Source organism: Haliotis rubra, unplaced genomic scaffold (assembly GCF_003918875.1).
Source record: "Haliotis rubra isolate DU_JTF1 unplaced genomic scaffold, ASM391887v1 Scf43, whole genome shotgun sequence".
NCBI classification, from domain to species: Eukaryota; Metazoa; Mollusca; class Gastropoda; order Lepetellida; family Haliotidae; genus Haliotis; species Haliotis rubra.
This window is the reverse complement of record NW_025767113.1, coordinates 2,088,426-2,101,529: the sequence shown is the minus strand read 5'-3', so window position 1 is coordinate 2,101,529 and position 13,104 is coordinate 2,088,426. Positions and strand designations below refer to the sequence as shown.

The following is a 13,104-nucleotide window of genomic DNA, read 5'->3' as shown; positions in this document are numbered from 1 at the left end:
TTCACTAAGTGGTTTCAACAGCTGGGCTGGGCTGCGCTCATAGCACATGCGCAGTGAAATAGGTTCGCGCAGCTTGTAAGTGGGTTGTCCTGTGAATACTCGGTGAAGGCTTTAGTGTGAGCTATTTTTCTAATGTTTTGTTGATGTTTCACAGGCGCGAGCTTTTTATATGTTATGACAGTAGATTACCGATTTAGCTGAATATATAATTTCATTTGTCTATTTCATCACACGTTCTTCTTACCGAGTCACTTTCTCAGTTCGATACTTAAAAGCAATGTCATTAATTAGCGTTGACAGAATTTCTAACTGTGATATAGATATGTCGTTGTCACAGACAAAACTCAATGTCTGTTTTATTGACACCTATGTGTCTGCCTGCCTGTCTGCTATTGACCATATTCAATACACAACTGCGATCACTGAACTTGGGTTGATCAGGCTATACACCATAAACAAAACGCATTGATTTATGTTCGGTCTGTCACATTATGTAATTACACAGACAGGCAGGTGTGATACTTGTACACATGACATGTTACGATGTCTGTTGATTGCAAAATGTTATACACAAAAAATGAGCATGTATTTACAAAACCCAACATCTCTATATATACACACACAATGAGCCGTGAGGGCATCTGCAAATGAACCAGCCGTTACACATGAGTGCACACCCACCCACTCTGACTGGGTTCGGTATCCCGGCTGCTTCGTTTCTTGGGAAGTAAACCCAAGTACAAAATATTGCACTTTTGATTTGCGATTATACGCTTATAATTTTGTTTATATGTTTTTTCATAATCAACAATGTATATTATATGTCATGAATAAGTGATAATTGTGTTTTAATTATGTTTGATTTTTTGGTTGCCTGTGACCTTTAAAGAATCATGCTGTGACCCCCAGGGTTTGCATGAAATACTGAAATATTGGCCCAGGGATTTCATGAAACCCCTGCCAGCCTTTATTGAAATAGAGAACACCAAATCTATAATGCAGAGCTGATAAAATTAATTTGTTGGGACAAGATAGACTGTTATGACACCGGCTATTAAACTTCAGTCCCGCTTTAAAACTTTTACATTGGTTAGGACCACAGTTAAATTTTTGGAATCCCTGATCATGACAATTTGACTCAGAAATCACAGCAATAAATTGTCAAAGTTTTCAGCTGGTAGTATGACACCATGACATGTTCTTGGTTTAGTGTAGGCCCTTATTATTTAAGTTACTGATGTGAACTGTGCTGCTCGCTTATTCACAGCAGGGAAACTTGATCATATCAGCTTCTGTCAACCCATATCAGTTACAGACAGACCTGGCTAAGAAGTTATATTGCTTTGTTAGGCGTTAAACGAAGGCCCCATTGTACAGTCTCTCGCAATACGATTATCGCGGTATGGTTAAGATTCTGCAATATATTGGGTCATCCAGAGTTAACTCTTTTTGAAGTATCTGCCCTTGATTTCCATGCCCAAAAAAATGTGCTATAAAAACATATTTATTTCAGTTGGTTTCATGTAACATTTTACAAGTGCAAGTGACATTATAAGTGGCTCCATAAAGGCCATATATTCTACCAAATGCTTTACGTTTTGTGGGTTTGAATGGTTTCATTTTGAGTAATTAAGTGGCCTCCAATGGACCATTTGTTTATTTGGGCTTATTAGTAGAGCCTCTGGCTCTGAGTGACCATTTCACAATTCAAAGTATTTTTGGTTTTTTGTTTGTTTCATAATGGTACATATGCTATCAATTCATCATAAAGGTCTAAGTCTTACACATTTTGTAGGTCTGTATTCTTGTGAAGGTCTTATTTATTGGATTTTAAGCTCAAGTAGTTCAACTAAATAATGTTTTTGTTTCATTTTGCAATAGTTCATGTATTATCTGGAGTTGAATCTGAATGAATCACTGACATACAGTAACAATAATTACATTCTTCATTGAAGTGCATTCTGTTGAAGCAAACAACACTGACCCTGAAAATCACGTTATACTATTACCTTTATCATTATGTTCGCAAAACTTTGTTGCAATACTTCAAACATTCCACGTTGAGGCTCTATATTATTTCATTTATCTGTAAACGATTGGCATACAGCCATACACAATGGGATGGGGAGCCTTGAAGTATGGTGTAACAGCAACTGAGAAGATGATATCATACACGGAGAGCTATTATGAATTTATCATGTACCACTTGGGCAGAAACGTTCCAGTCAATATATCACAATATATATTGCAATATCTCTTAAATATATCGCAATATAAGAATCAGGGCAATGTCCTATTGACTATGTTTGAGGACGCTGATGTCGCCGACAATACTTGGGCAACACCTCCACTCTCAAATGACAGTGTCGGTGTGTTGTCGTTGAGAAATGACTAGTAAGTAAGTAAGTCATTTTCCAACTTGAAGACTACCTTGTATGATAGGTAGTTCTGCTGTGAGGATGTGTCACCCGCACTTTATGAATATTCGCTTGTGTTTCTCCCACAAGGACATTCACTGAACACAAACTTAACTGTTCAGTCTGTGATGATTGACGTTGAAAGGCCTTCTGGGATACTTGCATCAACCAAGTAAAGGAGAATGATCCCTCATCGGACAAGCATGGACTGCGAATGACCACTTCTGAAGCGGGCCTTGGCGGGTGATCAGTACAATGTCATGGTCTGCTTGTCTCGCACGCACGCACACACACACACACACACACACACACACACACACACATTTCGCACCGTCAGAGAGAGCCGAGCCGACCCTTGAAGATCGGGGTCGACATTGCTCTCCAGTAACCCATGCTTGTAAGAGGCGACTAACGGGATCGGGTGGTAATGCTCGCTGGCTTGGTTAAAACATGCCAATTGCGTAGATCGATATTCATGATGCTGATCACTGGATTGTCTGGTCCACCGTCATGTAGCCGGAATATTGTTGAGTAGGGCAATAAACAACAAACCAGCCAACTGGAGACAGCCACCGGCAGTGTGACTGTTCTCTATCGAAGCATAACGGACCAACTGATGAGTTCAGTGACAGAGTTTACAGAGTCATTTTAAGTCAAAAATGAATTTAATTTTGTTATGTATATTAGTTGGTAATGTGTCCTTAAACATAGTGGGGTTTTAACGTTATATATTTTGTTTTCTCTAAAGAGTTTAAGTCATCATATTCAACAAATGAGAAACCACTGGATCAGTGAAAGGGGATGGTGTCACCTGAGGTTGATCAAGGGGTTGCTAATCCAGACGCCAATGTCGATGTTGAAGCAACCTTTTAAAGCGAATATTGCTCTTACTCTGTTCGCCATCTTTACCTCACAGTCGTCAGCAAGTCAATGTTTTCCACAGATTTGTAATTGCCATGTTACTACCCAACACCGGTTTGGTGTTTTAAACTAAGTGCTTCTTACACTAAAGGGTATATAATTTTGTGGACGTTAAGCAACAATAAATGGAGTTGTTCAATTATTGGGGAATTATCAGTTTTATTCAAAATAACTTGTTTGGCACATCATCATCATCATCGTTTAACTATCCTATCGTAAGTGAGCTGCTCTATCCGCTTCCCGCAGTGGCGTTTGTCTCCATTCTAGTTTTATAAACACGGTTGAATTATTTGTTGTCGAGGCTTCGTTTTGGAACTCGTTCCATCTCTCGTCAAATGACCAGTTGTTAGCGCAGGATCTCTCACTCTCATGTGCCCAGCAACCAGTCTACATCATTTTCACACTGTAGATCTAACTTCATAACAGTTTTTGAAGGTTTGTGCTAGTAAGCTGCTGATATACCTGGTAGTGTGAGCTGCCTGACGCTTTGGCATTATAGAACTCCAGGCAACCAACTGCAGACACGCCATGATATCACATGGTCGGTCATGTGACGTTTCCAATCAAGATTGCACTGTCAGCTGTCTCTTTCATACGAAGGTCGACACAACCGATAACCTGCACGAGAACATACTTCTGGAACCTGGAGTAGCGAACAGTCATGAATGTTTGGGGCTTTGTTTTGTTTCCATGGTTTCTGGTATCTGCATCTGCCCTGTGCCCAGCACCACCACCATGCACGTGTGACGACGCGGTAATCAGGTGTGACAGGAAAAACCTCACCAAGGTAAGTCTGTTGGATATACTCGTGAAGATCCGGATTAGAATTGATATTCAGTAATCCATGCTTGTAACAGGCGACTAACGGACCGGGCAGTCCGTTGACGCATGCCATCGTATCCCAATTTCGTAGATCAATGCTTATGCTGTTCATCACTGGATTGTCTGGTCCAGACTCGATTATTTACAGACCGCCGCCATATGGCTGGAATACTGCTGAGTGCGGCGTAAAAATAAACTCACTCACGTACTCACAGTTGGATAACTGCATGAAATGTAAGCTGAACACGACAGGATTTCCTCACTAGTCTAGCACACACGTGAGATTAAGGATTCCAGGTTCAGTATCCCTGGTATAAATAAATGACGACTGACCACAACGTTACTAAGGCGACGTATGTTTCAGTCCGTACTGGCATAACACGGTCACAGACTGACCACAACGTTACTTAGGCGACGTATGGTTCAGTCCGTACTGGCATAACACGGTCACAGACTGACCACAACGTTACTTAGCCGACGTATGGTTCAGTCCGTACTGCAATAACACGGTCCGGGCTGAGCACAATGTTACTTAGCCGACGTATGGTTCAGTCCGTACTGGCATAACACGGTCACAGACTGACCACAACGTTACTTAGGCGACGTATGTTTCAGTCAGTAACGACATAACACGGTCACAGACCGATCACAACGTTAGTTAGGCGACGTATGTTTCAGTCAGTACTGACATAACACGGTCACAGACTGACCACAACGTTACTTAGGCGACGTATGGTTCAGCCAGTACTGAATAACACGGTCACAGACTAATCACAACGTTACTCGGACGACATATGGTTCAGTCAGTATTTCCATAAAACGGTCACATGCTGACCACAACGTTAGTTAGGCGACGTATGGTTCAGTCAGTACTGGCACAACACGGTCACAGACTGACCACAACGTTACTTAGGCGACGTATGGTTCAGTCCATAATGCCATAACACGGTCACAGACCGACCACAACGTTACTTACGCGACGTATGTTTCAGTCCGTACTGGCATAACACGGTCACAGACTGACCACAACGTTACTTAGGGGACGTATGGTTCAGTCCCTACTGCCATAACACGGTCACAGACTGACCACAATGTTACTTAGGGGACGTATGGTTCAGTCCGTACTGGCATAACACGGTCACAGACTGACCACAACGTTACTTACGCGACGTATGGTTCAGTCCGTACTGCCATACCACGGTCACTGGCTGACCACAATGTTACTTAGGGAACGTATGGTTCAGTCCGTACTGCCATATCACACGGTCCGGGCTGAGCACAATGTTACTTAGCCGACGTATGGTTCAGTCCGTACTGCCATAACACGGTTACAGACTGACCACAATGTTACTTGGGGGACGTATGGTTCAGTCCGTACTGCCGTACCACGGTCACAGACTGACCACAACGTTACTTAAGGGGACGTATGTTTCAGTCCGTACTGCAATAACTGGTTCAGTCCGTACTGCCGTACCACGGTCACAGACTGACCACAACGTTACTTAAGGGGACGTATGTTTCAGTCCGTACTGCAATAACACGGTCACAGACTGACCACGACGTTACTTAGGGGACGGATGGTTCAGTCCGTACTGCAATAACACGGTCACAGACTGACCACAACATTAGTAAGGGGACGTATGGTTCAGTCCGTACTGCAATAACACGGTCACAGACTGACCACAACGTTACTTAGGGGACGTATGTTTCAGTCCGCACTGGCATAACACGGTCACAGACTGACCACAACGTTACTTGGGGGACGTATGGTTCAGTCCGTACTGCCGTACCACGGTCACAGACTGACCACAACGTTACTTAAGGGGACGTATGTTTCAGTCCGTACTGCAATAACACGGTCACAGACTGACCACGACGTTACTTAGGGGACGGGTGGTTCAGTCCGTACTGCAATAACACGGTCACAGACTGACCACAACGTTACTTAGACGACATATGGTTCAGTCAGTATTGCCATAAAACGGTCACATGCTGACCACAACGTTAGTAAGGCGACGTATGGTTCAGTCAGTACTGGCACAACACGGTCACAGACTGACCACAACGTTACTTAGGCGACGTATGGTTCAGTCCATAATGCCATAACACGGTCACAGACCGACCACAACGTTACTTACGCGACGTATGTTTCAGTCCCTACTGCCATAACACGGTTACAGACTGACCACAATGTTACATAGGGGACGCATGGTTCAGTCCGTACTGGCATAACACGGTCACAGACTGACCACAATGTTACTTAGGCGACGTATGGTTCGGTCCGTACTGGCATAAGACGGTCACAGACTGACCACAATGTTACTTAGGGGACGTATGGTTCAGTCCGTACTGCCATAACACGGTCACAGACTGACCACAATGTTACTTAGGCGACGTATGGTTCAGTCCGTACTGCCATACCACGGTCACTGGCTGACCACAATGTTACTTAGGGGACGTATGGTTCAGTCCGTACTGTCATAACACGGTCCGGGCAGAGCACAATGTTACTTAGCCGACGTATGGTTCAGTCCGTACTGGCATAACACGGTCACAGACTGACCACAACGTTACTTAGACGACGTATGGTTCAGTCCGCACTGCCATAACACGGTCACAGACTGACCACAACGTTACTTGGGGGACGTATGGTTCAGTCCGTACTGCCGTACCACGGTCACAGACTGACCAAAACGTTACTTAAGGGGACGTATGGTTCAGTCCGTACTGCAATAACACGGTCACAGACTGACCACAACATTAGTAAGGGGACGTATGTTTCAGTCCGTACTGCAATAACACGGTCACAGACTGACCACGACGTTACTTAGGGGACGTATGGTTCAGTCCGTACTGCAATAACACGGTCACAGACTGACCACAACGTTACTTAGCCGACGTTTGGTTCAGTCCGTACTGCAATAACACGGTCACAGACTGACCACAACGTTACTTAGACGACGTATTGTTCAGTCCGTACTGACTTAACACGATCACAGACTGACCATACGGGATCCAACACAAGACATACGTCTTAAAAAGTAATGTAGGTACTGCCTTTAATTCACGGACAATGGTTGGCATCGACCAAGACCACTCAGCCGTCCCTTTAATGCAAGCACAACATACTGTTTAATATTTGATGATAATGTATCCTTGCAGAGGTAGTGGTTGACGTAGAGGCAGTACATGCAATGAATACACGACAGTTTCATTTGAATGGACATGAACATATTCCCTTTGACTTGATGGACATTTATGTCAACCCCATCTATAATGAAGCTGGGATTGCAATCACCAATGACATGGTGGACAGGTCAAGCTGTGACGGTTAATTATCTGGTAATACCGTTATCGGGTGTTGTCAGTGTGCCGGCTGTGCAGTTTCACGTTTTAAACTTTTACGTTATATGTGTTTATGATTAGACGTTATGTAAATCATTTTCCCAATTGTGTTAACGTATACGAATTAAAGATATATCATTTATTTAACACGCACGTCGTATTAAGCGTTTCAACATAGCCAGTATTTTAAATGGGTATGCTTATAGACATATTATTTAAAATATTAAATAAACCTTTATCATAAGAATGCGGACAGCTAGGACTATGACATAACCCTTTGGCTATGATCTGATCAGTGCGCTGTCGTGTCATTGGATTGATCCAATCACTTGATTGTCCTGTTGTGACGAGCACTCGTTCCAACTGTGTGAGCGGCGGGTGGTACCAGTATCAGCAAGACATGCGTACACCTGAAACCATCACTGATTGACAGTGATCCATTTCTATACCTTTCACCGCTATTTTGCCTTGCGAACCTGTTTTGTCGGACAGTCGAGTCGGGTTATTCTCTTGCGTTGACGTTATAAAACTAAGGACCGTCTTGTCACCAGTGTATCCTGTTTGGCGGGTGTAATCAGCTCCAGTAGTCCCTTACCTTATTATCAGTGAATACACGTCCATGGTGGGCAAGTGATTGATACACATTTTAACTTTCTTAGTTGGCAACCTTAGTGAAATGTTACTAACCTATCTGTTGTGTTGGTAAAATATCCAGCTTGAAGTCACATCTCGAAATGCAACTATTTCAGATACCCTCCTTCGCTTCTTCTCCTAAACTGTATCGGGAGCTCACGCTGTCGTACAACAACATTACTGACGTTCCTGCTGATGCTTTTTCCAAGGTCAATGCTATAACAATAGAGATCCAACACAACCCGTCTCTCACGTACGTCCACCAGTTTGCATTCCGGGGCCTGCTGCACCTTCACGAGCTCCGTCTTGACTACAACAACATCGATGCCATGGCGCCAGGGGCATTCTCCGATCTCCAATCTCTGACAATGTTGAGTCTCTCCCACAACCAGATGTCCACTCTCCGGAATGGAACGTTTGTCAATCTCCCGAAACTGGATTTACTTTTCCTGCGTGATAACAATTTAACTCAAATCGAAACCCAAACATTCGTAAACTCAAGTAATATTGGATTTATTGACCTCGGCTTCAACTCCCTCAAGAGCCTGAACTTCTCCGTCGTCTGCCACCTTGGACGTCTGACAGCACTCAACCTCCAAGAAAACAAGCTGATTTGTTCTTGTTCTCTCAGTTGGCTGGGGCGATGGCGGGAGGTCCAGGTTCTGACGCAAGCCGGGACACACCAGATCTACGGGTCGTGCAGACGACAGGGCATGGACTTAGATCTGTTCTCATATGAGTTCCAGTGTGCACATATTGAGAAGTGTTACTCCGGGGCTAAGCTCGTGGGATGAGATTCACCCTTCACATACGCTGCACCGTTACCCATCACATTCAACACCAATGACACACATTCACACGTTTGGCAGACAATTTCACCCATCACATTCAACCCCATGCACATGTTCTCCTGTTTGACACCTATTTGTGTTACATGTCGATTGCCAAATTAAAACAATACGTTAACCAAGAAATTGATGCGCAAAAGAAATTGGTGTGCAACCAGCCAACGACAAATAAATGTCCTACTGTTAACATGGTGTATCAGAATAAAGAAGTGTACAAATCCAAGACGTTTTGCGAAAGTATTTTAGCAACAATGGACAAGCTTGAAATATTGGCCTAGCACGGATACCTATGGCGAATGTTTGATTGTAACACAACCCCTGTAATGTGAGATGATCACTCTTAAAACCATTAACATACGCCTACTAAGGAAATGTACTTTGGCCGGTTTTGTTTCCATTTCAGCAATTTACAACAGTATGAACAATGTGACATCACTTGCATTTAGGATTACATTTCCTCAGTAAAGTGTGTGTTCTAATCCCGGATGGGACTCAAGCTAAAAAAGTACTACAGTCTGAACTGAGGAAGGACATTCCAAATATAGCATATGTTACATCTGACCACTTTCGAAACAAAATTGTGTAATGATATAGCTCGGACGTAGGAGGTGAGGTGAGGTGAAATTGGGTTTAACGTCGTGCTTGAGAATATTTCGCTCATATGACAACGTGCATGCGTGTGAATGTGTATGTGCGGCTGCTTGTACTAGCCCAGACTGAAGCTGTTTTTTTATAGTGCTAGCCCACTGAGATACCATGCCGCAATGAAGCATGAATAACCCACTGAGACACATTATACTGACTCCGAGCCGACCAGTCCTTGTACCCATTAATGCCGAGCGCCAGACAGGGACCAACAAGTACCATATTTTAACCTCTTTTGGTATGACGCGGTCGGCAGTAGGAGACAATTACACTTGTCAGAGGGTCCTCAAGGTATGTTGTCTTGACTACTAGTTGTCTGACTGACATTTTGTATGATAAAAGCGCTGGCTGTGTGGGTCAGATCGCTGACTTTGTGTGCTGGCGATTAACTGTCTGACTGAGAGCATGGATATGAGTCCCGGATTGGACACAAGCTAATAATGTACTAGAATCTATACTTTACTGAGAAAATGTAACCTCAAATATAACATATGTTACATTTGACCACTTTCTCAGTGACATTGTGTATTCATAAACTGGAACAATACTGGTTTCAGTTAATTTCCTACTACACACTGTTTCTGACTACAACGCGGTTACCTCGACTTTGATAAAGGAGCTCTCTCCACAGTAAATGAGCGTACTAACCTATTCCGCCCTTGTGGTCGAACGATAACTCTTGTAACGCACTCGCACGTAAACACTTACAGTCAACTTTCAAACAAGAAACACGCATTTCAGTATTATAAGAGGCTAAACCCGAGAACATGTTGTCCGTAATCTTAGGATAAAGTAGACCCAATATGACTTGATGCAAACTAACAAACAACATAAATGCATATACAGAGATTATTGCACAAGCGTGTCATATGGATAATAAACTTTTTATTCTGTTACTCAAGTCACACTGCCTTTTACAGAACACTATTACAAACTGACAAGAAAATTCCATCGTTATTTTGCAAATAGAAATTTAAAAACGTGACAATGAATGTTATTCAGAATATCCCATCAATACCGACACATACAACAGAAAAGCCGTTTAGCTGGCTGAGGTCAGCGGTCTAAGAGGTACAGGCAGCATTGTGTGCGAACAGACTGTTGCACGTCTCAATTTTGAGGCAGACCTCTTAATTTGCCTCATATGCGGTTACCTCCCCTACAGTGTTAATTTATACTGTCTGAATCCCGAGGAGTAAGAGCAGTAGATTATCTGGGTTCTCCCTTTCACTGTTGTGGCGTTTTATGGCTTCGCTAAGAATACAAATGAACATTCTCTATCACTTGAAGGAGAACTCCAATATGATGAAGCTCTTAACGCCCTGACAAATATGAAAAATAACACATTTCCCGGACCTTCTGGTTACATATCCGAATTCTTTAAATTGTTTTGGAAGGATCTTCATACATTTTTGAAAAACTCGTTAAATTATGCGTATCTAAATGGGGATCTATCGGTCAGCCAACACAAGGCCTTATTACATGTTTACCAAAAAAGGAAAAGCCTAAAGAATATATAAAAAACTATAGACCCATATCCCTACAAAATAGCATCAGCAAAGATTGCAGCTCGTATAAAAATAATACTGCCAACTATAATTAGTGAGGATCAAAAAAGGATTTATGAAAGGAAGATATATTGGTGATTGCACTAGACTGGTAGCAGACGTAATGGAATACACCGAACAAATGCATAAACCAGGTTTACTAATCGACTTTGAAAAAGCTTTTGACTCTGTTGAATGGAAATTTATTGAAAATTGTCTAGACTTTTTTATTTTGGACCCTCTATTACACATTGGATTAAGACTTTTTACAATGATAAAAAGTCAAGTGTTCTAGAAAATGTTTTTTTTCCAGTGAATGTTTTAATATTTCGAAAGGATGTAGACAAGGCGATCCACAGTCACGATATCTTTTCCTTATCTGTACAGAAACTTTGGCACACATGTTGAGGGAAATAAATATGTAAAGGGTATTAAACTTCTTGAGACTGAATATTTATTAACGCAATTTGCAGACGACACAACACTTATTCTTGATGGAACGGAAAATTGCTTTCAAGCAACCTATGGTATACTTAATAAATATGCCGAATTTTCTGGCCTTAAAATAAACATAGAAAAAAACTAAAATAATATGTATTAGTTCTATGCAATAATCAAGCATTCAATACTGTAAGACATTCAAACCAAATTGGTCCCAAAGACCCTTTACTCTACTCGGTATTCACTTTCAACACAACCAGGCTGAAATTGTCGAAAGACATTATAAAGACAAACTAAAACAAGTTGACAAGAAAATGATGATGTGGTTTAGAAGAGACCTTACTCCTTTTGGTCGAATTAATGTCCTAAAAAGCCCTATATTACCTTCCCTTAACCACCTTTTTACCATGTTGCAAATCCAAGAGGTGATACCATTCAAAATCTACAGAAAATATGGTTTAAATTTGTTTGGAAAGGAAAACCTGATACGATCAAGCGAAGTACGATTATTCAATCGTACAAAGATGGGTTTTAAATGTACCTTTAATTCTTGAAACAATACAGGCTCAAAAACTCTCATGGCTGCGAAGAACATTTGTTAAACATTCTAACATATCAAATCTTACAGATCTTGCTATTCCAACAAAGAAATCTTCATCCAACAGAGATGGGAGTAAACTATTTAAAACACACTATTATCCCAAATATTAGAAACGTTTTTGGGAGAGATGTTTACGAAGCGTGGGCAAATATGCAATCTTTACAAGTAAATGATGACATTGATACTGAAACTTCAAAACAATATACATGGGCCAACGACCTTCACCGTAGGTTAAAAACCTATACTTTATAAACATTACTTGAAGGGAAATGTTAAATTCATTAATGATCTAATGAAAAAAGATTGTAATTTTCTTACCTATGAGGTGTTTATTTCCCTATACGATATTAAGGTATCATCAACTCCGTAAAATCATACTTACTTTAAAAAAAACCTAACTCTGTGTAAAGTAGAGGAGCCATTTATTCCTCATAATATAGATATTCTCAACAAAGAACGTAAAGGATGCAAGATTTCCTACTCTGTCTTGCTAAGGAAACATACATTAAAAGAAAAGCTAAATAGCCAACATAAATGGGAAAGGGATATCAACGTAGATATATCAGAACAACTCTGGAAAGTTTTTAACTATGTACCTTTCAGAACAACTTGTAATACACAATTCAGATGGCTTCAATATATAATTGTCCAAAGAATCATTACAACAAACAAAGATTTATTTAACTATAAATTGACACAATCTTCTTCTTGTACATTTTGTAATGCTACAATCGAATCAATGATCCACATATTTTGTGAGTGTGTACATGTGAAAACGCTGTAGCAACAACTGAAAGCCTGGATTGAACAAGATACAGGCACAAGATTAATTCTGGATGCAAAACATATCATCTGTGGATATAAAGAAAAACGAAATGATGTAT

At 41.4% G+C, this 13,104-nt stretch overlaps 1 protein-coding gene across 1 annotated transcript; it reads left to right on the top strand.

Annotated features, from left to right (window-relative positions):
- Positions 1–3,728: 3,728 nt before the first annotated feature.
- On the top strand, positions 3,729–9,209 carry LOC124288914 (leucine-rich repeat-containing protein 24-like). The gene is made up of 2 exons (XM_046725505.1): positions 3,729–4,125; positions 8,255–9,209. Exons 1-2 carry the CDS (start codon positions 4,000–4,002, stop codon positions 8,930–8,932), a joined length of 804 nt encoding a protein of 267 aa, XP_046581461.1. The 5' UTR covers positions 3,729–3,999; the 3' UTR covers positions 8,933–9,209.
- Positions 9,210–13,104: the final 3,895 nt, after the last annotated feature.